The sequence below is a fragment of the Lissotriton helveticus genome, chromosome 11 (assembly GCF_964261635.1).
Source record: "Lissotriton helveticus chromosome 11, aLisHel1.1, whole genome shotgun sequence".
Taxonomy (NCBI): Eukaryota; Metazoa; Chordata; class Amphibia; order Caudata; family Salamandridae; genus Lissotriton; species Lissotriton helveticus.
In genome coordinates, this window is record NC_136072.1 from 265,868,167 (window position 1) to 265,893,736 (window position 25,570).

Genomic DNA, 25,570 nt, shown 5'->3' on the forward strand with positions numbered 1-25,570 from the left:
GGATCCAGCCTGACGCCAGAGAAAATCTAAGGTAAGGAATCTGCAGCTAGATGTCCATCAGATTGCAGAATGTTTCTAAAATCTGAAAGATACGACAGGTATACTCCATTCACCTTGCATGGCAAACAGTTTACCCCACAACATACAACAAAACTGCTGGCCCCATGCAGTGTAGAGTGGATGTGAAAACCTAATGTTCTAAAAAAAAAAAAGCCAGCTTATGAATGTGCCTTTCAACCCTATTCCTTCAATGTCAACATATTTGACACAGGAACCTCTAACTTCATGGAAAACAGCAAATAAAGAGTACTGTGAAGACAGTGAGATTCTCTCAAACTAGGGCACTTGCCCAAAGAAAGTGTTTAAGCTCATCCAGCATTGTTGAGGACTAAAGATTGGTGTACGGATGTTGTTTCCAATAACAGTAGTAGGAAATAAATGTTTCTAGCACCAATCAGTTGCTAACTACTTTGGTTTGGGCTAAGGAATAATCCTGAAAATTAGTATAAACATAGGGAAAGCTGGATTATATGGTCCCCTTCTATTCTTTGATATTAGTTTTTTATGTCACTCAAATGAAACGTTGGTGAGACTTATTTTTAAACCTGCTTCAACTAGTTATGCAAGTAAAGGTATGAAATGAAAGAATGCCTTGGTGATAGGCATAAAGGCAAACATCAGCGTAGTGTAAAATTTTAGGGAAAACTATTTTTCACAAATCAGTGTTCTTTACTCAATTAAAATGTGCCAAACTGGGAAGAGTGCATAGCTAATGCTGATATATGTATGACATTGCATCACAGGATGTACATTATCCTTTTTAACATTACTCATAGCCGTGAGAAAACAAATTAGGCTATTTGTTTTACTGTCATACAATTATATAGTCTTAATGTCAATTAGGAAAGAACAGTTGATCAACAATTTAAAATATATTATCTTGATAACTAGCAAGACATCAAGAAAAGCACCACTCTATACCCAGAAGAGGTTTATGACCAGCAAAGCCAAACAATGATACACAAAAAGTTGTTTCTTCAAAATTTTATTTCAGTCTTTAAATTATGGGGCCAACCTGATTTTTCTGATATGAAATTCACTTTCTTAGGAGAGGGGTCTTTTACTGAAGAATCGACACAATTGTATACATCTTCACTTCAAAAGACTCATTAAATTACTTTTTTGCAGGTTTAGTAACATCTTCCAATCCTCTAGGCAGGCGAGAAGAAACCATTTCCAGTACAATAGCTATATATAAATATGTACAAATATTTGAACACGTTAAATAACTTTATATATTTTTTTCAGGTCAATTCATACATTTAGACAATAAAAACTGGTGATCATTTGAGTGAGTTCGACATCAGTACCTAATTCCTACCATTTCCACCTTTTGCATGTTTGCGCAGTGTAAGTATCCAATTCACTTTCCAATTTTGGAACGTTTAAACCTTTTCAGAGAATAACTGTTTCATGTAGCCCAATCCACTTTATATGTATATCGTACTTTACTGTGATATCGTAAACTTGACTGTAAAAAAAAATGCAGCAAAGACATTTTATTATGCACCTTTACTTGTTTAATGTGGAAATGCAATGTATTTATGGATGTTTAAAAAAGTATCATTTTTCATCACATAGTGAAACTGAGACGTAAGCTTAAGGGCAAGACTACTTTTAGCTACCGAATCTCCTGTAGAGAAAGGCTCGTCAAGGGCTTACCCTAAAATGGATTTATCTGCAGAGACGAGTTTTGAAACCTTCATTTGTAAACCAACCATAATTTTTATACACAAACTTTAAAGGACGCACGTCACCTGAAACCAGGCATTACTTTAAGAAACCTGTAAATTGTAGCCACTGCCTCAGATGCATACTGAAGTACTAAAATGGCAGTAAAGTGAAAGGTGAAATATGAACGCTTCTACACAAAACAACATACATCTATGCTGAATAGCTACATTGTTTGTCAGTCAATTATTTCAATTTCCATTCGAGCTTATCTGGAATATTGGGTTCACAGAACCCAATTGTGTTTTCCCCCCTAGACTGGGTATTTAAGTATGATGTGGGCACACAATACAATTCCATTTGGTTGTTGCAATATATCGCAAACTGGTGACATCTCCTCTAGATGGAGCTCATGAAATAAGTTGTATACTGTACCTGAACACGGTCGTTATAGCATGCATAAAATACCGAATAAATAATCTTTTAAGAAGGGCTGCTCAAAATTAGGGTAGAAAATAAATCTGCATGTCCAACATTTTATAGAAACCCGTTCCAGAAATGCATAATCTGATTTTTTTCTAAAATACAAGTCTATTGGGTATTTGCCAATACTACTACTCTACGATTACATAGCACCAAAAGAAAAACAGTTCAGATTTGAATAATCATGAATAAGGTTGTTCACTTACAGAACCAATATTGGCGAAAAATGAATCCGAATCCCTTCAAACACTCAATTAATACTGAACACTTGAAGCCTTAGGGCATAGCTAGAAAACGAAAAGTAATATACTAAACAAGACATTCGCTAAAACAAAATATGGCTGAGCTATAAGACAACCTGTCACAAAAGGAAAATAAATGCAAGTTTGACAACTATTGCACTGGAATTCGCTAGAAGATCGTCTCAGAAGGTTAAGAGGACAATGATTGGGATGTTGAAGTTAGTAATTACATTAATCATTTGCAGATTTGGTGAAACAATTTTAATACTTGAGCAAATAAGGCCAAAAAATAACCAGTAAGAATGCAATTTACCAGGTTCTAGTCTTAAGTCATCATCCTATGCTACACCGATTGCTCCTCTTGTGTATAAGTGAATACAAATAATTTTCTTAATGGTCATTTAAATGCTGCAGTACATAAGAAATATTATATCAGCACTTCCATGAGATCATATGTATTCAGTTACATTGGAGCATTCATTTTTTTCAAAAAATACCCCAACCCCTTTAATATCAGGTAATAGTTACAGACTAATACAATAACATTCCTTTGCTGTACAAATGAAACATATTTAAAAAGAAATGAGCAGTCTAGGAGTTATGTACAAAAGACACCAGCAAGAGTATCTGAAATTAAATGCAGTGTGCCACTGCTAGATCTACTGTTTGAAATAACTTCAAAGTGAAATTAACAGAACCTTAGGACATAATCCCAGGTTTTTTGCAGTCAATTCTCAAATCAAATCATATCCAAGTGGAACAAAGAAGGAAAAATGATCTAGAAAGCAGTTGAATGGCATAGGTACTGTATTTACAACATTTCTAATGTAAATGTCTCAGGTATTTAAATTTGCACGATCGATTTATGTCAAGACAGCTGTTTTAGCCAAAAAGCTCAAATCGTGGTTACATTTGTCCCGTTTGATTACAGGTAAAGCACTGCACAACTAGATATTGTGTTTTATCTCAAGGCATACAATCTTATGCTATGGTGCCAACTATGCACTGGTCGCATTGTGCTCATCTCAAACAAGACAGACATACTGATAGGCCATCAGATTTGCAAGCATGCACCCTTCTGCATAAAACTACACAAACACAAGTGTTGTCCTGAATCAAATTAGCATATACAGGTTGTCTGATGAACCTATGATGTCATTGCTTTCAGGACTTCTAAAACAAGCAGTGTCTTCGCATTCGCAAAGGACGCAAATATTAAGAAATAAAGTCCACATTGTGCTATAATGTGCAAGAAAGCAGCAGCTATTTTTTATGAACTTGGACCAAATAAAAAAATAAGAAAAACAAAAAACCGTTCACTGAACAGCAGATTAGCGGTAATGTTCCTCATAAATCGATGCTGATGCGGATTTTACTTTGACGATTTTAAGGTTTCAATGGAGATCTAGGCTTCTTGCTGAGCTGGCTTCTTCAAATCCCTTATCTGTTTCACTAGGTAGGTCTTCTCATCGTTAAATTGTTCATCTTCAGTCCTGTCATTCTGGAACTTGCTAAGAAACTCGATGAGTTTGGTCTGGTTCTTGAGAAGGATGTCTAGAATAGGCTGTGTCTTGTTGGGATTGGCTACGAACACCTGTAACCAATAAAATGGTTCGGAGAAATTAATAAAATCAGGGGACATTTTTTGACTAGCTAGCACAGGCATGAACATTCGCAGCAGTTAACTAGGGATCACAACACCCATGAAAATTAAAACAGCAATTACAAATAACTTGATTTACGGACTCCTGTAATCCCAAGACTGCAGTGCTCTTCCCCATACTAATCCATGTGCTGATGGAAATGTGAGTCTGGGCAAATGCCATTCCTATCCAGCGCAATGGACACCAAAACATTCACTGCAACACGCCCACTAACTTTCACTTCAGTTGCTAATTCCTTCTACAAGAGCTTTCGCTCAACAGGCAGAGATGGGTTGCTGACTGGGCCGCCCAGAGCAACAGCAGCTGTAGGATCATCATATACTGTGGCGAATATAATACTTCGTTGATGTAGGAACGTCCAAATATATTCCAATATGTCCTTTTTTTTTAAGCACTAGGTTTGACCTCTATTGGGGCTCGGGGACTGTAAACCAAACTCCAGAGACTGAATGCTTTGTGTAAGGTAACATTTTAAACGCAGCCTTTTATGAAAGACTAGCATGACACAAAGACAGGTCGTTCGGTTTATATGGGAAGTGAAGAGCATCAACAGTTTGTTCAATATGAGAGAATAGACTTCTGTGTCACGTAATATTTGAAGCATTGTGTGGTTAAGTATATGCATCGGCTAAGCAGTCTCAAAAGAGACAGCTCTACATAGCAGAACATGAAACGAAGAAAGGACAACCCTTAATCAGTAATTGGTTTTGGGTGGCAGTTCGTAACAGATTGGACAGAGGAAATTAAATCTGTTAAATTAAATTTATTTTCATACTTTCATGCCCAACTACGATGGTAATGACAACATCAGACAGTAGGATGTTAAACACTTGCGGTACAGAAAAGGAGCAGGGGCACAACTCTACTTCCGGTTGACCTTTCATGCATTTGCACAGTTCAGAATTTTAAAGGTATCAGATGCCCAAGAAATCCAAGTAAGAGTGTTACACATGAATCTACTGCAACAACTTTTTTAGGCCAGAATCGACTGATCCCATATTGGTTCTGAGCAGACGTAATGTCTTTGTGGAGAGAAACCCTAAAGAGAAGGGGAATATTTTTGAAGGACAAGTTACTTACTTTCGGTATCTCTCCCTTTCTGGAGGATACTGCCTCCAACACAAGATTCCACACCTTCTGGATATCTCCAGAGGCTAGACAGGAGGCAGAAACTCAAAACACATTGCTCCTGTGTGCCAGTATTTGGTACTGTGTGGCTCTGATCAAGCCCCGCTCCACTGCAGAAGTGACAAACAGAGCTGCTTGTAAGAGCCACTTTTGTGTTCGGAAGTCAGTTTGTCGCAGAAGTTTGTCCACGCCCCAAATGCTGAGCCCAATCGGCAGGTTAGGAGGATCAGTGTACAGATTTGTGAACTGGGACATTTTTAGATGGAGACTTTTGTAAGTAATTTAGGATTAGTACGTAGAACCACTTTATTATGATGCATTTGCAGAAAAGGTTCTTAAATGGTAAATGCTTGTAGTTCACTAACTCTTCTGAGAGAAGTAATAGCTACTAGGAAAGCCACTTTCCAAGTTAGGAATTACAATTCACATTTATGTAACAGTTCAAAGGGGGGGGCCCATTAACCGTGTGAGAACAATGTTTAAGTTCCACACTGGTGAAGGTGGTGTTCTGGGAGGGATTATTCTTTTGAGTCCTTCCATGAAAGCCTTTATGGCAGGTACTCTGAAAAGAGATAAATGTGTATTTTGTAAGTATCCTGCAATGGCCGCAAGGTGCAGTCTGATGGACATGTACGCTAAACTACACTCTTGAAGGTGTAATAGGTATCCTATGATGTGTTGAATAGACACATCTAAAGGATTGATGTGGTTGTTTTGACAGTATATGACGAACCGTTTCCACTTAGCTGCATAACATGCTCTAGTGGTGGGACGTCTAGCTTCTTTAATAACATTCATACAGTCTGGAGGGAGGTTAAGGTAACCAAACTATGACTTCAGGAGCCAGATCGCAAGGTTGAGCTGCGCTGGGTCCGGGTGTCTGATTTCTCCATGGTTCTGTGTTAATAGGCGTGGAGATAGGCTTAGTTTCTGGTGTGGTACCACAAAAAGTTGCAGCAGCGTGGTGTACCACAGTTGTCTGGCCCAAGTTGGAGCAACTAGAATAAGTGTTAGGGAATGTTGCTGTAGTTTGCGTAGCACTAACGGAAGTAGTGGGAGAGGAGGAAAAGCGTACGCAAATTTTCCGGACCAGTTCATCCATATCGCATTGCCTTTGGACAGTGGGTGTGGATATCTGGCGGCGAAGTTTAAGTATTTTGCGTTTTCGTGGGTGGCGAAGAGGTCTATCTGAGATTGTCCCCACAGTTGAAAGAACGGTTGAAGAACTTGCGGATGAAGTTCCCATTCGTGGATCTGCTGTGTCTGTCGACTTAGCAGATCTGCCATGGTGTTTTGTACTCCTGGAACATGTTGGGCTAAGAGGATGATCTTTAGTGGTATAGCCCATCTCCATATCTGCTGCGCTAACAGAGAGCTTCAGAGAGTGTGTCCCCCCCTTGTTTGTTTACGTAATACATTACTGTCATTGTCAGTGCGGACTAAGACAGCTTTGCCTGACACTTGCTTTTGAAATGCTTTCAGGGCTAGAAATACAGCTAGTAACTCCCAAGTGGTTGATGTGGAGTAACCTTTGTTGCGGTGACCACCTGCCTTACATGGTGTGATGTAGTAGGTGAGCTCCCCAGCCGGAGAGCGATGCGTCCGCAGTTATGACTATTTGAGGAACTGACTCTAGAAACTGTCGGCCTTTTGAAAGGTTTTTGGTGTTCCACCATTGCAGAGAACGAGGAGTCCGACTGTCTATCAACACTAGGTCTGTTAATTGACCGTGAGCCTGGTTCCATTGTTGTGCGAAGCACTCTTGAAGTGGACGCATTTGTAGTCTATGAATATGCAAGATGCCATCATTCCTATGAGCTGCATGAACACTCGAGCTGGTAGCGAGTGTTGCAGTTTGAATTTTGTTAGGAGAGTCTGTACTCTTGTTATCCTGGCTGGAGAGGGATATGCTAGTGTTAATTGGGTGTTTATTGTAGCACCCAGATATTGTTGTACATGTGACGGTTGCAATTGTGACTTGGTGTGATTTACTGTGAATCCCAAGTCGTGGAGCAGTTGAATTGTGGTGCGAGTGTGCTGGCTGTATGAGCTGGCTTTTATGAGCCAGTCGTCTAGATATGGGAAGACGTAAATATGCTGTCTTCTAAAGTGTGCTGCAACTACTGCTAGGCATTTGGTAAACACCTTTGGTGCTGTTGTGACTCCGAATGGGAGTTCTTTGAATTGGTAGTGCTGACCGTCTAGTACAAATCTGAGATATTTTCTGTGCGCTGTGTGGATAGGAGTGTGGAAGTAGGCGTCCTTGAGATCCAGAGTGACAAGGAAGTCGTCTTGTAAAAGGAGCGGAAGGACCTGTTGGGAGTGTGACCATATGAAAGTGGCCTGACTGTATGTACAGGTTTAAGGGTCTGAGGTCTAGGATAGGCCGTAGAGATCCGTCCTTCTTTGGGATTAAGAAATATAGGGAGTATACTCCTTTGTTTTGCTGATGCATTGGAACTATTTCTCTTGCATTTTTCTGCAGAAGGGATAGAACCTACTGTCTGAGCAGTATCAGATGTTCTTGTGACATTGGACGCTGTCTGGTTGGTATGTTTGGGGGGGGTAGATGTTAGTTCGAGACAGTAACCTGACAATTATTTGTAGCACCCACCTGTCTGATGTGATGTTTTCCCAGGCTGGTAGGTATTGTTGTAGTCTTCCCCCGACAGGAGTAGAATGGGGAAGGGGAGGGAAGTCATTGGGCAGGGGTGGAGGCAGAGCGGGAGTTGTTTTTCCTTCTGCCCTTATTGTGTTTACCTCTGTACCCACCCTTTAGTAGCCCCTACTATAAGTGGATTGTGTGGGGGCTTTGTAAGAGGTAGAGGGTGTGTATGAAGAGTATCCTCTTGTGGCGCCTCTGTAACATGAGCGGCAAAATGAGCGTTTGGGAGCCTGCAACTGCAGGGCTCCCATAGATTTGACTGTATCTGTATCCTTCATTTTTTCAAGGGATACTTCTACATTAGGTCTGAATAAGTGTTGCTCATCAAAGGGCTGGTTAAGTATAGCACTTAGGACTTCAGGTTTGAACCCTTAAATACGTAGCCATGCGTGTCTGCGCAGCAAAACACTGGTGATAATTGCTCGAGGCAGTGTCTGCTGCATCCAATGCACAACAAATAGAGGTGTTTGTAATATTTTTTCCCTCTTGGATAAGCTAATTTGCTCTATCTTTATATCTAGCAGGGAGGTGCTGCATTAATGATTCTAATTCATCATAATATGCCCGGTCATATCTTGCCAATAAGGCTTGGGTATTGGCAATACGCCACCTGTTTTCAGCCTGAGACACCGTCCTTTTACCTGATGCGTAAAGGAGCTTAGACTCTTTATCCTGGGGGGAGCTTCACCTGATGTTTGTGAATTTGCTCTTTTGCATGCATTAGAGACTACAAGAGAGTCTAATGGTACTGGGCTTTTAATATATGCTGGATCTGAAGGGGCAGCTTTATATTTTTTCTCTATGCGTGGGTTGATGACCTGCGTTATAACTGGGTCTTTGAAGACTTAAGGAGCACGCTTAATAACTCCCTTAAGCATGGGTAAAATTGACGAGGATCTTTGTGAATTATCAAAAGTATCCATTAGGAAGTCTTCATCTACAGGGTCAGTGTGCATGTCCACCCCATGGTATCGTGCAGCCCTGTGTACTAGCTGATTAAATCCCATAGTGTCTTCTGGTGGGGAAGGCCTAGAGGGATATATGTCGTCTTGAGGGACGTTAGGGACGTCTGGGGTGTTGTAATCATCCCATGGGTCAGGTGAGCCTGGAGGAATAGAGGGACCATCTGCACCACCCCCAGTATCGTCAGAGCTATCATCCCTGTTATCATCTGGTATGATAGAAGATGTAGGGGAGTGCTGTGGTAGGGGAGCAGGTGGTGATGGCATGGGTGGAGGAGTAGGGGAGGGGATCCTTAGAGGAGAGGTAGCAATGTCCTTATTTGGATGAGGAGCCGGTGCAGGTGTATCCAGTGGTCGTTTTTTTTTTTAAACTAAGTTAGTCGACCAGTGGTTGGATCCTTAACAAGAGTCTTTTGTGCAGGGTCTGGATGAAATAAGTCCTCTGCAAGAGGCCGATCTTTTGGTGTGGAGGGAGTTCTTGGCACCGAACTGGGGGCTTCTTTTGGCTTTGAAACTTGTTTGGTAGTGTCTTTAGCTGGAGTCTTTTTTGGCTCCGGTGCATTTTTCGGCTCCGATGAATGTTTCTGCTCCGATGGAGTTTTGGGATCCGACTTTTTTTTGGTTCAGATGGATTTTTCGGATCCCATGATTTTTTGGAATCCAAAGCGTGTTTGCTTGGGTCTGATTTGGGTTTCGGTGCCGAGGGACTAGCAGTAGGCTTCGATGCCGATTGTTTCGATGTCGGCAAGGCGGCGATTGATATTTTTTTCGGTGCCGGTAGGTGTGCGCCGGCACCGTGGGCAGACAGACTCGAGCCAGAGTCGTCAGAAGGCTTAGGATGCTTCTTTGCCGGGCCCGAGGGCAGGGCAGTGGAAGCAGTGTCCCGGTTTGCACCCGAGCCCGAAGGTGTGACAGAAGCCTTTTTCGAATGTGTCGACAAAGGGTTGGGGTCGACGGTTTTACTTACGACCCGCTGTGCTAGAGTGATGTCCTCAACCTCGGAATCTTCGGCCTCAGAATTGCTGTTGACGCCCTCTTGGAAGATGTCGTCTGGAATATGAGCTGATGAACGAGCAATTGTTCTCGTAGCTCTTCGGTCCCGGATTGTCTTTTTGGAGCAGAAGGAGGCACAAGCTGAACAGTCTCTGGCCTCGTGCTCCGGAGAGAAGCAAAGGTTACACTCCTCATGTAGGTCGGTGTGGGGAAACTTCGACCCACATTGAATACACTTTTTATTGAAGTCCTTTCCATGAGATGGAAGTTGAGGCCTAGGTGGGCCAGAAGGCCTTAGTCGACGACCGGAATCGAAGACTTCGAAGTTGAAGAGTAGCGTTGACTGGAAACGCGTTCTAAACTATATCGGCGAAGCTGGTGAGGATTGCGCGCCAAAGGAAATCGTTCCAACACGGAGCGCTGGAAACACATCCGAGCCCGGTGGCGGAAAATAACAATCTGGGGTTGGAGCCGATGCCCATGCGCAGTATGATCCAAAGGAGGAGTCACCTATCCTGTGACTTCCAAAGACTTTTCTACAACAAAAACAAACTGCAAACATCCGGGCCCAACACTAGGTGGCCATCTATGCACTGTGTGTACTCTGCAGCTCATATGCCTCGAACAGATCATTACTGATAGTAAGAAACTTGTTCTCATGGATACTTCTAATCACAGATTATTCACCTTTAGAAAAGATACTAGAGCAATACTTCCCAAGGTGGTAAATCTGTAGATTGGTTCTTACCAAAATGTTCGGCAGGACAGGCAAATCACCTTTCCTGTGGACCTAGCGGTCAAGGTGGTAGTGTTTCATGAACAAGTGTGCCGACACTCATGTTGCGGCCCAACAGATGTAAAAGACAGGCACCCCAAATGCCAGCGTAGTGGTAGCAGGCTTTGCATGATGGGCCCGCAATCCCTCCAAGGGCTGCTGCTTGGCCTGTACATAACCGTTCTTAATGTAGACGACTATCCACGTTAACACAATGCTCTTCAGCCACAAAAAGCTGATAGTTCACCCTATGGTTTTTGGTACGCCTGATGTAAAACTTAAACCTCTTTTAGTGTCCCGACGACAGGGTCTTGCCTCCTCTTGACAGGTGAACAATGGGAGAGAACGAATAGTTTTCTTACCTGTCGGTGTAGTTTTGCAGCTTGAAAATCTTTCTGGATTCACTATGCTGTGCATTATTCCGCGGTCTTGTGGTTGGGTCAGGATTCGTAGTCTTTTCTTTGTTTTTTTTTGTAGCCCAGGTGGGCGTCGGCGTCACACCCCTTTGGGTGTATTTCCGGTGACGTCGGCATGCTTCCTGCGGAAGCTCCCACTCTTGGGCGCCATCTTCGGGTTCTTTTTTTCCGTGTTTCTTTCGTTTCCGAAGTAATGGCAATGTTCTATTCAGGTGATATTTTACCGCTTTGTACCTTCAAAGTCTTTTCCACTTTTCTATTTCCACCTCTTCTCTCTCCAGCCTCATCTTTCTGGCGGAGGTGGGTGGGTTCGCTAGTGAATCCAGAAAGATCTTCAAGCTGCAAAACTACACCGACAGGTAAGAAAACTATTCGTTTTGCAGCGTGAATCTTTCTGGATTCACTATGCTGTGCATAGATTTTGTAGCGGTTTCTCATCTCTGTGGCGGTTGGGTGGAAGATGAGCGTTGGGTATTGAATATGTGCTGTAGCACCTTCTGTCCAACTTGAGCTTCCTTGTTCATCTGTATGTCCACACAGTAGTGCTTCGTGAACGTGTGCACCGAAGCCCATGTTGCCGCCAGGCATATGTCTTGTATTGGTGTGTTAGCCAGGAAGGCTATTGTAGCCCCCTTTTTCCTAGTGGAGTGGGCACGTGTCCCCTCTGCTAGCTCTTGTCCTGCACGCTTGTGGCAGAGTTGAATTGTCTGTGCGATCCATCGTGCAATGGTCTTTTTGGTTACTGCCTTCCCCATGTAACTGTTGGCGAATGACACAAAGAACTGTTTTGTTTTCCTGTGTCCCTTCGTCCTCTCAATGTAGTGCATGACTGCCCTTCTGGCGTCCAGGGTGTGCAGAGCTCGCTCTGCAGCAGTTGTCGGTTTTTGGAAAAAACTCGGTATCTGTATAGACTGGTTCATGTGAAATTTAGATACCACCTTCGGCATGAAGTGTGGGTCAGTCCTCATCACAACTCTATCATTGTGTATTTGTATGTAGGGCTCTTGTAGCGTCAGAGCCTGAAGCTCGCTTACTCTGCGTAAGGACGTTATTGCAACCAGGAAAGCTGTTTTCATAGTTAGCATCTTTAAGGACGCTTTGTGGATTGGTTCAAAGGGCTCCTTCATGAGTTCCGTTAGGACTACGTTTAAGTTCCATGCAGGTGGCGGCACCCGCTTGGGTGGTGCGATCCTTTTCGCTCCTTCTAGGAATCTCTTCACCACCTGTGATGTGAAGAAACTCCTGCAAGTTTCTCCCCTTGTGTAGGCGACTATCGCTGCCAAGTGAACTCTCAAGGAGGATGAGCTAAGGTTCTTCTCTAGCAAGTGCGTCAGGTACTTTAGCACTGTGGAGTCCTTCTTCATTTTATTGTGAAGTCTCTTGTCTGCACCATATTGTGAACCTTTTCCATTTCGCAACATAGCACTTCCGAGTGCTAGGTCTTCTTGCCTCCCGAAGTACCCTCAGGGTACTTTCTGGCAATCTTAAATGTGCGAACTCTATGTCCTCAGGAGCCACGCTACTAGGCTCATGTTCTCTGGCTCTGGGTGGAGCACCTCTCCGTTCTGCATGGAGAGTAAGTCTTTCCTCCTGCTGAATCTGTGGGGTGCACACTGTGTCATCTCCATGATCTGCGAATACCATGTCTGCCTCGCCCACTGTGGTGCGACCAGTATCAGTGTCATGTTGCTCGCTCTGCAATTGCTCAGTACTCTGTGCATCAGTGGTATCGGGGGAAAGGCGTAGGCAAATGTCCTTGACCAATCTATCCATAGGGCATTCCCTAGTGATCCTTCCTCGGGCTGCCTGGATGCGAAGTTTTGGCATTTTGCATTCTGGCGTGTGGCAAACAGGTCCACCGATGGAGTTCCCCACCTGTCGAATAGGCGCCTTGTCTCCTGAGCATTGAGCTCCCACTCGTGGGAAGCCGATGTCTGCCTGCTGAGCCAGTCTGCTTGTATTTTGTCCTTCCCTGGCAGGTGTATGGCTAGCAGGTCTATCTTGAGAGGGATGGCCCATCTCCATATCTCCTGCGCCAGCGTTGAAAGCGGGGCTGACTGTGTGCCCCCCTGCTTGTTGATGTAGAACATCGCAGTGGTATTGTCTGTTTGTATCAACACCTTGTGTTTGTACAGTCTTGTTTGAAAGGCTTTCAGTGCAAGGAAGATTGTCTTCAATTCTAAGTAATTGATGTGCTTTGTCGCATCTGTTGGTGTCCACAGACCACTCACCTTGAGCTCCTCCATGTGAGCGCCCCATCCCTTCAGGGATGCGTCTGTGGTGATGGTCACTGTTGGCGTTGGGGGCGTTAGAGGCTTTCCCCATGCTATGTTCTCCATGGTCCACCATGTCATCTCCTTCTGCACTGCGTGCGTTACAACCACTAGATCCTCCCAACTGCCTGTAGCTTGTGACCATTGCTCCTGTAGCCATTCTTGAATGGGTCTCATGTGGAGTCGTACATTCGGTACCAGGTGGATGCATGATGCCATCATCCCCATGATCTTGCTCGCAGTCCTCACTGTCCGAGCTTGTCCCTTCTGGTAGAGGAGAGTTTCCTTCACCAGCGCCCTCGCCCTCTTCTCGCTGGGGAACACCTTGCCCTGTAAGGTGTTGATCTGTGCTCCCAGGAAGATCTTCACTTGTTCTGGCTCCATTGATGATTTCTTCCAATGGATGGAGAACCCCAGGCTTATGAGCGTGCTTGTCACTGTATGTGCGTGCAGCTTGCATTTCTGGTATGAGTTTGCTTTCACCAGCCAGTCGTCCAGGTAAGGGTATACGTGTATCCCCTGCCTTCTTAGGTGCGCTGCGACTGCTGCGAGGCAGGTGCTGATTTTAGACCGAAGGCCAGTGTCGTGAACTGGTAGTGGCTTTCTCCGACGGTGAACCTGAGCATGTGCTTGTGCTTTCTGTTCATTGGAATGTGCAGGTATGCGTCTTTGAGGTCTATTGTGACCATGAAGTCCCCGATCTGCAATTGTGGGAGCACCTCTTGCAGGGAGGTCATTTTGAATTTTTGCGTTCTTATGAATTTGTTCATGAACCGTAAATCGAGAATGGGTCTCATTGTTTCGTCTACTTTTGGTACCAGGAAGTACGTTGAGTATACTCCTGTGTTTCTTTCCTTGAAGGGTACCCGTTCTATGGCCTGCTTCTGCAGGAGTTCCTTTGCTTCTTCCTGAAGGCACTGCAGCTGCTTGCTTGCTAGTGGCTTTCTTTTTGGTTTTCTGCTTGTTGGCCTCCCCTCCAACTCTATGCAGTATCCGAATTGGATAATGTTGAGGATCCATTTGTCTGATGTGATTTCTCTCCACTCTTTGAGGTGGAATCTTAATCTTCCTCCCACTGGTGTCATGTGGTCGTAGGTGTCTAGTTTGTCTTGACCCATCTGTACGTGCTGCCCCCTGGGGTCTTTTTTGTGGGCGGGCACACGGATTTTTTTGAAGTCACTTGGAGGTGGGCTGCTGCCCCCCTCTTCTATTTTGTCCCCGTCCATTTCTCCCTCGAAAGGACTGGCCTCTTTGTTGGTACTGCCAGGACTGCTTCTGATGACCCTGCTGAGTCTGCGAGTCTGCCTGGTGCGTTTGCTGGAAAGCCTGGTGTGATGTACCTGGCTGGTTTCCGCCTCTCCCGCCGGGCCTCCTTGACGGGGTGCCCCTCTTGTTCCCTCTGAACTGCAATGCTCCCATGGATCTTGCTGTTTCGTTATCTTTCTTCAGTTGGCTGAGCGTTTCATCAACTGTTGATCCGAAAAGCGTGCTGCCGTTGAACGGTGTGTTCAGGATGCTGTGTTGCACCTCCGGTTTGAAACCGGATATCCTGAGCCAGGCGTGCCTCTTTTCCGTGACGCCCATCATCATGAGCCTGCTGGCGGTGTCTGCCCCATCCAGGGCCGTCTTAAGGCAAGAGTTAGCCGCGTTTTTTCCCTCTTCAACCAGCTTTTCGGCTTTCTGTCTGGCATCCTGGGGCAAGTCCTTCACCAAGTGCCCCAGTCCCTCCATGATTTGGTACATGTGCCTGTTTATCAGGGCGTTGGAATTAGCCATGCGCCAGTGGGTCGCGGCATTCCGTTCGATCCTTCTGCCCACCAGATCCATCCTTTTGCTCTCCTTATCCGGTGGTGGGCCCGAGGTAGTGGGTACGTTAGCCCTCCTCCTTGCTGTGGCCGCGATAATGGAGTCTGCGGAGACCGTGCCCTGAATGTAGGCCGGGTCCTTAGTGGCATGCTTGTACTTCTAAGTTCTGGGAGTTACTGCCTTGCATGTTGCGGGCTCCCTGAAAGCTTCCTTCCCCTGAGCCAAGACGCTCTCGAGCATTGGAAGGAACTGGCTCCTCGTTTGTGTTGGGAGCAATGTTTCTAGAAGGAAGTCTGCTTTCTGCTTCTCTTCGTCGAGCTTGAGCTTGAAAGCTGCTGCGGCAGCCTGTATCACCGAGTTGTAGGCCCCGATGTCGTCCGGCGGCGAGGGCCTCGAGGGGTAAGTGTCGACCACCTCCTCGGGGCTGTCGGTGTCGACATCTATGTAATCTACCTCCTGTAGGTCAGAGGGTGTCGAGTCTGCGTCTGTCCTGCTTTCTTCCTCCCCATAGTTGTAACTATCGTAGGGATTCTCGTACTCCTCCTGGTCGTCGATCACCTCGACGTCCTGGTCTTGTTCCTCGACGACTTCGGCGATCTCTTCCTCCTCCTCGACTGCCTCCCCCACCGGTGGCTTGGTCTTGTGAGGGATCGTGAAGGCCTTCATCTTTGCATCGAAATCTTTCTTCCGCTGCATGATGTTCTCCATTTCGGCCTCGAGGCGCCTTCTCTTCTTCTCCATCTCTGCCGCGTGTTCCGCGTCGGATGGGTCGGCCGTTCTTTTCGGCGGATGGTTCGTCGCCGTACCTTTCGGCGTCGAAGTTTTCGACGTCGGACCGGATCTTGGGTCTCTGGTCGTCGTCGTCAGTTTCGGGTCTTTCTCCCTCGGCGTCGATCGATCCTTTTCGGGGACGATTTTCGACGTTTTCTGCTGATCAGCAGCCCTCGGCGCCGGGGACTCCTTCTCGGAGGATCCGCTGGGCCTGGGAGTAGTCGCGGACGCCACCTTTTTTGGCGTCGCCGCTTTCGGGGTCCTGCCCTCGATTTTTCTAGACTCAGAGTCTCTCGGGTTCTTGGGGGCCGAAGAGTCTCCTACCTTGTCAGAAGTCTTCGTGTAATCGGTCTCTACATCCGTGTAGCTGTCGTCTTCGGCGGCAGCGTTGTCTTCTTCCTCGGAGGACATCCCCAGCTGTCCCCCTGCAGGGTGGCGTGTGCTACCCTCTGCCTCTCTCTCACACGAAGGGTCTTCGGGGCAAAGGCGGAACAGGCGTTGCAGTCTCCGCTTTCGTGGTCCACCGGTAGGCAAAGGTTGCATACCGGGTGCTGGTCCTTCTGCGCGTACTTGTGGTGGCAGTTACGGCAGAACTTGAACGGCGTGTTGTCCATCATCGAGCGTCCAGGGCCTCTCTGGTCGCGTGTTCGTCGATGATCTCGATGAAAAACGCCTTCTCCTCGCCGGCTTTTCGTTGATGAAGTCCCCTGTAGTCTTCAGATGACTTCTCCTCGTCTTGTCTGTATTTTCTTTCTCCAAAAATGTCTGGAGCCCAAACGGGAACGATCCAGACCCGACCGCGGAAAAAAAGAATCTGAAGATGGCACCCAAGAGTGGGAGCTTCCGCAGGAAGCATGCCGACGTCACCGGAAATACACCCAAAGGGGTGTGACGCCGACGCCCACCTGGGCTACAAAAAAAAAAAAAAAAAAAACAAAGAAAAGACTACGAATCCGGACCCAACCACAAGACAGCGGAATAATGCACAGCATAGTGAATCCAGAAAGATTCACGCTGCAAAACACAGTGTATGATGGATTGCCTAATGAGAAAAGCAGCCATGACTTTTGGTATAACGGTCACCCTGGGCCTCAACACCATCTTATCTGGGATGCAGGTGGTGTACATCAGCCGCACAGAGAGCTCGGCATTCACTCACACTCCAGCTGAGATCACCGCGATCAGGACACAGTCTGCAGGGTAAAAAGATTTAATGGACAGCTGGGCATTTGTGTGATTGGCATGTTGACAGGTCAAGTGAGGACCAAATTAAGATCTCACTGTGGCATAACTAAGGATGTTGGAGGGAATAAATTAGTCAATCTCATCACAATTGGCGTCATAAAAAAGGGAAGTTGGTCCGATAAACATAAAAAGGCAGAAAGGGCTGACAGTTATCCTGTAACAATGCCCACTGTGAATCCTGGCTGGGACAGAGACAAAACGAACAGAAGAACATCCAACAGTATGTAGTTTGAAAAGGGATACCATGCCTTTAAGGAACTCTCCAGAGACCCCCGGTATCCCAGGATGCACAGCCAAAGTCCTTTTACTTTCAGTTGTTTTGAATCTGTAAAGAGCAAGGCCTGTAGCATACATTACAGTACCGTTTTCTCCACCGGGGAGGAGAGCGGGCGCTTATGACTATAACAGATACCCCTACTACAGAACTGGAGTTACAGGTAAGAAACTACTCCTTCTGTAGTAGGGGATCTCTGTGTATAGTCAATCTAGTGAATAGAATGGCAAGCCCATTCCAAAAAACCAAACTGGTGGTGGAGAAAAAACAGACAACCGCGAATGTATTAACATGAGAATGGGACCCCCTCTATTTTTACTGCAATGGTCAGGGAAAGAGAGGAAAAGCAAAACACTATCAGAGAATATTCCCCCTTGACCTCTATAATTCTAGTGGTATACCTCCAACACTTTAACTTTTATAATTTGGTACATATGGGCAAACATCAACGTTTTTTTTGAATTTATATTTTTATTATTTTTTTTCCACTTTAGTTGTATTTCTTAGTACAAACATTTCTCATTTATCAATTTGTCATATCAATTTATATATTTCCAAAAACACATAATATAAAACACATAATACTACAATACAATCAATAAAAGACCACTCCATGCAGAGAAAACAATATATGAAAGATTGGACATTCTCACAAATACATGCACCCCATTCTTATCATACATACTACATTCATTCTTTATTCTGCGTCTGAGGGATCGCAGATAGAAGTGCGAATTGATACGCAAGGTCTTGCGTATCAATTCGCACTTCTATCTGCGATCCCTCAGACGCAGAATAAAGAATGAATGTAGTATGTATGATAAGAATGGGGTGCATGTATTTGTGAGAATGTCCAATCTTTCATATATTGTTTTCTCTGCATGGAGTGGTCTTTTATTGATTGTATTGTAGTATTATGTGTTTTATATTATGTGTTTTTGGAAATATATAAATTGATATGACAAATTGATAAATGAGAAATTTTTGTACTAAGAAATACAACTAAAGTGGAAAAAAAATAATAAAAATATAAATTCAAAAAAAACGTTGATGTTTGCCCATATGTACCAAATTATAAAAGTTAAAGTGTTGGAGGTATACCACTAGAATTATAGAGGTCAAGGGGGAATATTCTCTGATAGTGAAAAAACAGACAACACCTCTATTGTGCAAACAGATTTCTCAACGAAGCCTGCCCAACCTGAGCATCTGCTCTGGCATCAGAGTCCAAACAGTAATGCTTAGCAAAGGTATGAACCGACTTCCAAGTGGCAGCCTTGCAGATCTCCGCAATGGGAACATTACAAAGCAAAGCTGTTGTAGCTGCTTTGCCTCTGGTAGAATGAGCCTTAGGCTTACACCCTAAGGTCTTGTTAGCCTTCTGGTAACATAACTGGATACAGGACACCATCCACCAAGAGATGGACTGTTTTGAGGTGGCAAGACCAGTCCTGACCGATCCATAATTGACAAACAATTGTTCTGACCTACGAATGTCCTTGGTTTTATCCAAGTAGAATTTCAACACCCTTCTGACATCCAGGGAATGAAGACACCTTCCCGCTGGAGTGGAAGGATTTTGGAAAAACGTACGTAAAGTTATAGTCTGATTGACATGGAAATCAGAAATCACCTTTGGAAGGAACTTAGGGTGAGTACGCATTACAACCTTAGCAGCATGAAATACAGTATAAGGTTCTTGGCAACACAATGCCTGAATTTCACTCACCCTGCGGGCCGATGTAATGGCCACAAGGAAGGCCGCCTTCCATGACAAGTGCTGCAGAGAAGCCTTATGGATAGGTTCAAAAGGCTCCTTCATCAACCTGGACAGCACCACATTCAGCTCCCATGATGGCGAAGGACACCGAACAGGAGGAAACACTTTCTTCAATCCTTCCAAAAAATCTTTAATCACAGGGATCTGGAAGAAGTATGTCTGTGAAGGGCATTTCCTATACGCAGTCAGTCAATGCTGCGAGGTGAACCTTAATAGAATGAAAATTAAGGCCAGACTGAGCCAAATGCAAAAGGTATGGAAGAATGACATCTTCCTTGCAGGTTGTCGGATCATAGTTCTTGGAAGTGCACCAGATGCAGAACCTCTTCCACTTGTAGGCATAGGAAGTCCTAGTGGAAGGTCTTTTAGACTCTAAGTATAGTCATGCAATCGTCCGGAAGATTCAGGTGTCCATATTGCACTCTCTCAGGAGCCATGCCGCCAAACTCAACGATGAGAGGTTGGGGTGCACCATCTGTCACCCGAACTTCGTGAGAAGGTCCGGTCGACACGGCAACCGCATGTGGGGTAGAAGAGACCGATGAAGCAGGTCCTTGAACCACCACTGTCAGGGCCACTCCGGAGCAATGAGAATCATCCGTGCTCTGGACTGACAGCTTGATGAGTATCGCCGGAATCGGAAATGGGTGGAAAAGCGTACAGAAAGCTGTTCGACCAGCTGATCCATAGCGCGTTCCCCAGAGTCCCCGATTGGTAATACCTGGAGGCGAAGTCTCAGCATTTTCTGTTTTCAGCGGTGGCGAACAGATCTACGTCCGGAGTGCCCCATCTGTCGAAGAGGTCTCCTAGTACTTCGTCGTTTAGAACCCACTCGTGGTTTTCTTGCACCAGCCTGCTGAGTGCGTCCGCCTGAGCATTCTGCACACCTGGCAGATGGGTAGCCGTTATCGTCAATCCTCTGGCTAGCAGCCAGTGCCAGATCATCTGCGCTTCCTGTGACATTGTGCGCGATCTCGAGCCCCCCCTGCTTGTTGAGGTAATACATTGTGGTCGTATTGTCTGTACAAGCAAGGAGTTGGTCTGGAAGCATGGATGAAAGGCCTTCAGTGCCAAGTGAACAGCTCAAGAGTTCCAGGAAATTGATGTGATACGTGGATTCCACCGGGGACCACGTTCCCTGAATCTGTAGATGGCCTGAATGCGCTCCCCAGCCGTGGAGAGAAGCATCCGTGACAATAGTCTGAACGGGAATGTCCTTGTGGAATGGAACCCCTTTGAGGAGGTTCTCTGCTGAGCACCACCATCTCAGGGACTGTTGAGTGTGAAGGGACAGCTGGATCCTGTCGTCCCAGCTCCCCTGCTTCTGGTCCCACTGATCCTCCAGACATTCCTGCAGCGGCCTCATGTGGAGGAGTGCGTGTGGCGTGAGGAAGATGCAAGAGGCCATTGATCCCAGTAGAGAAGACACCGTCCTCACTGTCGTAGATGGAACAGCTATGGGAGCCTGAGCCTTCCGAAGGATCGATAAGCGTCGCTTCTCCGAAGGAGACACGCTTGCTGAAAGAGCATCGATGGAGGCTCCCAAGTACTGTAGGCACTGGACAGGAGTCGGAACAGACTTGGACATGTTTATGTGCAACCCCAGCTGGTTCAACAGAACGGCCGTCCTGTTGAAGTGCAATTGCGCTTCCTGGAAGGTGGAGGCTTTGATCAACCAGTCGTCCAGGTACGGGTAGACAAATACCTTGTTCTTTCTCAGGTGAGCCGCCACCACTGCCATGCACTTTGAAAAGGTCCTGGGCGCAGACTTCAGTCCAAACGGTAGTACGGTGTACTGATAGTGATTGGTGCCGACCAGAAATCGCAGGAACTTCGATGTTTCCGTGCAATGGGCAGATCTATTGTGCAAAGCCAGTCTCCTCTTTGCAGCTGAGGATAAATCTGGTGCAGAGACAGCATCAAAACTTCTCCCTGCGAATCCATTTGTTTGCTGTTCGCAAATCCAGAATGGGCCTGAACTCGTTCTTGTCCTTCTTGCGCACCAGGAAGAACCAAGAGTAAAGACCCTTTCCCCTTTGAGACAAAGGGTCGTCTTCTAATGCCCTTTTTCTTAACAGGATATCAGCCTCCGTTTGGAGCTCTCGCAGCTGGAACTGCGAGCAAACCAGTGGAATCGCTGGAGGAGGGCTGACGAAACGAAGACTGTATCCATTGCAAACAATATTCAGCACCCACTTGTCCCGAGTAATTTTTCTCAACTCTGCCAAGTAATTCTGTATGCTTCCCCCTACCGGAGTGGGTAACGGAAGAGGAGTAAGTAACACCTCAGGGTTTAGACCCGGCCGGGCCCTTGTTTGCTGAGGACTGCTGTCCGCCTCTGCCGCATCTGGAATGGCTGCCGCTGGTACTGCTGCTGTTGCTGCTGCTGACCAGCTTGACAACCCTGCCCTAGCCTTTGAGAACCATACCGCCTCTGGAACGGACGGAAGGACTTCTGCTCTTTTGGTTTTTCCAAAACAACACCTTTAAGTGTCTCTACCTCTGCCTTCATGCGGGCCATCTCCTTGTCCGCATGTGACCCAAAGAGTCGAGCCAGAGATTGGTAAATTAGCGACTCTGTTGCGCCTCCGGTTTGAGAGATGTAAGGTGCAACCAGGAATGTCGTCGTAAATTGATACCATGGCAGTAACCATGAGCCGTCAGGAGAGAGGCGTCCGCCGCAGAGCGGATGACCTGATTGGAGACCATCATACCCTCACTCAAAACCTCCTGGAAGTCTTCTCTCCTATATCTCGGGAGTAGTTCCAGGAATTGCTGCAGGGACTCCCACAAGGAGCGGTCGTAGCAACCCAAGAGCGCCGAGGCACTCGCCGCTTTCATGGAGTTGGCCGCCGTTCCACAGACTTTTCGTCCAGCCGAGTCCATCTGATGGCTTTCCTTATCCGGAGGCACCGTAGAAGACGGGGCAGAAGCATGCTGCTTCTTGGCCGCAGTTACTATAACAGAATCCGGGATCTGATCTCAGGAACGGCGGATCGGAATCCGGGGGCAGGTACTTTTTTTGCAGCCGGGACGGAGCTGATTTCACTGAGGCCGGAGTCAGAAAAAGCTCCATAGCCAGTTCCTCCAGTCCTGGCACCAAGGGCAACAAGGGGTGAGACAAATGCCGCTTGTGCAACGTTTCAAATATCACCGATGTAGAAGGTGTGGGCACCGTCAAAGTGATCCCCAACTTCGCTGCCCCTCTCAATAGCACCTCCTGAATTGTTACGATGTCATCCACCGGTGATACCCTCGTATGGGGAGAATCCAACAAGGTGGGAGAATATCTTCAGCCACTTGAAGAATCCGTATGACGGGACCGTGACCTATCCCTCCAGTGACGATGACGGGACTGTGTCGATGACCGATGGTCACTCCGTGATCTACGTCTCCTTCTGGACCGTGATCTAGACCTCCTTCGGGCGATCCATTGGCCTCAGAGGAGGCGGGAGCTGCGGAGGCAGAACCGGAGTCCTAGGCTGTGGAGGCCTCGTAGGCAGTGACGGAAGGTGCGGCAGAGATGGAGGAGACAGCTGCGGAGGCGGAGGAGGCGGAAAAGTTGGAGGAGGAGGCAAGGGAGGTAGCGAAGGAGACTTCCTCGGAGGCAATGTTGGAGGCAATGGTGGAGGCGTAGGCGTCCTGGGCCTAGAAGGCGAATAGGTCCTAGAATATTCGGATTCCGAAGACCTGACCACTCTCCTCTTCTTCTGCACAGGTCTTGACGAGGATGCACTGGAGGCAGACCTCTTTTCAGCCGAGCGCCCGCGCTGCCGCGACCGGGGGCTCGCAGATGCAGAAGATAGGCTGACTACGGAGGCAGAGGACACCGTCCTGGCCCTCGAACGCCTCCTCGACGTCGACTTTTACTTTCTCGAAGTCGACCTCTTTGCCTTTGTTTCTCGACGTCGATCGTCTAGACGTCGATGAACTCCTCGACGTCGACTTGTCTTTCCTCGACGTCGAATCGACCCCTACGGTGAACGGCGGTGTCGCCTCGACGGCGAGCGCCGGTGCCTCCTGGACTCATCTCGACGTCGACAATGTGTCGACGCGGGTGAAGTCCTCGACGTCGACCGCGTCCGAGGTCTCGACGTCCTTCCCCTCGACGTCGACGACACTTCGACGGGGAACAGATAGTGGTCATGCCCCTCGACGACATCGACGTCGACCGGGACCGGTGCCTTTTCTGGGTCTTTTCTTGACTGGGGAGCCCCCCAGAGGCCGAAGCACGGGCAGAAGACGATGACTGAGTCCCTCCATGCCCAGACCCACCTGGTTCCTGATGTCTCCTCTGCTCCAGGCCTTGGAGACGAATCTTCTCCCTGTCACGCAGGGTCCTCCTGGAGAAGTATTGACAAATCTCACAGGCTTCAGGGACATTGGAGGAAGGGGCGACAGAGTATGCATACTCTGTGGGGGGTGTCAGATTTAGCCTTCTTCCTGGAACACTCAGGGCACTTGTCGAATAAACCTGGCATATTCGACAGAAAGAGTGGGCAAAACTGGCTAAAAAACACAGCAAAAGGAAGAGGAAGACCCCAGACGTCGAGTGAAATACTCAAAACACTTGAAGTGTCAAAAATTGAAGAAATACCCAAAAAGGGAGAGCTCAATGCTCCAGGGTCCTGCTAGCAGGAGCCGGAAAAAAGAACTGAAAGTAAAAGAACTGAAAGTAAAAGGACTTTGGCTGTGCATCCTGGGATACCGAGGGTCTCTGGGGAGTTCCTCAAAGGCACGTTATTCCTTTTCCAGACACAGAATGGCAGCCTATGGGGGCTTGTCTGTCCAACCCTTCCTCTCTATTATTTCAAGGATTTTGGTGATGGGGAGTTCTCTCTATGAAGGAAACTTAGCAAAATGTGTAAAATCAGACATTGTTGGCTATCCTTTTCTCTGTTTAGATGAAGTGGTGGCCATTGTAGCCTTGTAAGTGTTAGGCTGCATTATTTGTCTTGATTTTCTCTTAAGTGTCTATGCAGGACTGCAAACAAGACAGCTTAAGAGATTTTTTTTGATTGCTCCGGGGTCCACGCACATGGGCGAGACTATTCACTAGATTGGGACTATACACAGAGATCCCCTACTACAGAAATACAGAAATTAGACTTGTCCTAGGGCACCATTAAAGACAGATGTATAAAAGTACTGGAAATATGTATTCACATCGCAACACCTTTTCTGGGGTTTAGGGATAGTTACTGGTTGCTTAGCAAAACCCTAGGTGGATAATGTAGTCTGCCTAATGTGACAAGGTAGATAGCCCAGAGACCCCTTTAGGCACTGGATTCCAGAACAGAAAAGGTTTACTTCAGGTGGTGAATAGGTTTAGAAATTCACTACTCCAATATCTAATCAATAAGTAAAACTACTTTACTTTTTAATAATAATGCATTGTTATGAATAATTATGTAAATATGTATTACATATTAATATAAGCTACAAGTTAAAACCCTAAATTTGTTCACAGCTCCTTAGTTCTAGGTGCCAGATTTTAAGTTAACATCATGCATTATGGCCAATGTATCCTATGATGCTTTGGGTCATGTTGGCTCTTTTTGTAGGCATTCCGGTTGCTCTTGAAAAATGGAGGGAGATTGAAGGGATACAGGTGTTCTATGAGTACCCATGTTTTTTTTTTGAGGTAGAAACTGTGCTGCCCAAGGACTCCATAAAAGATGCCCACCCTAAATATGGACTTAGATTTAGCCTTAGATTAAAAGAGGGGGCCGAGTGAGACATTAAAAACCGGACAAGCTGGCTAGTAATGGGGACACTTTTTTGGGACACAAACGGTTCCATTTGCTTTCCTATACAAGCCTCTGTCTAGGGGTAACAGTAGACATTTCCTGTGATGGGTCAACCGCATGAACTCGCACTAAGTGACGGTGGTACCAGTCTTCACTGGCTACTCATCAGAATGGAGGTAAATGGGATACCAACAATATATGCCACAGTGCAAGTTTTCCAAAAATGGTTTCAAATTCAAAATCACATTCAGCAACCAGACATTACACATGGAATCTCAAGTAATCCAGTCTCCTTGTGTTTCTGGGATCGAGAATGGTAGGAGCAGGTCAAACATGGACAAGGGGTGCTGGTCAGGTACGATCCAGGCTCACCTTTCTCAGTTTTGAAGGCAAATGACTGAGTTGATGGTCCTTCTTACTGGGCAAGTGGCTTCTAGACACATTCTGTTTCATGACGGTCCTTTCAGTCAGTGAGTTCTTGAGCAGTCTTCCTGGGGATCAAGTTAATTCTGGTAGGTGCAGACCAGGTCCTCTAACAGGTATATGTGTCTCGTATATTCTTTCCCAGTCAAGCAGCAGGGCACTTTTGCCAGCTTTCCCAGGCTTCAGCTC

General features: G+C 46.3%; 1 protein-coding gene across 8 annotated transcripts in view; it reads right to left on the reverse strand.

The window, feature by feature from the left end:
* Positions 1-1,029: 1,029 nt before the first annotated feature.
* Positions 1,030-25,570, reverse strand: part of CAB39 (calcium binding protein 39) — a 197,586-nt gene continuing 173,045 nt past the window's right edge. For all 8 annotated transcript variants that reach the window (XM_078668134.1, XM_078668131.1, XM_078668137.1 and 5 more), the window contains one exon: positions 1,030-4,050. In XM_078668134.1, the coding sequence (XP_078524260.1) occupies positions 3,862-4,050 (189 nt within the window). In that variant the 3' untranslated portion in view covers positions 1,030-3,861. The remainder of the gene's footprint in view (positions 4,051-25,570) is intronic.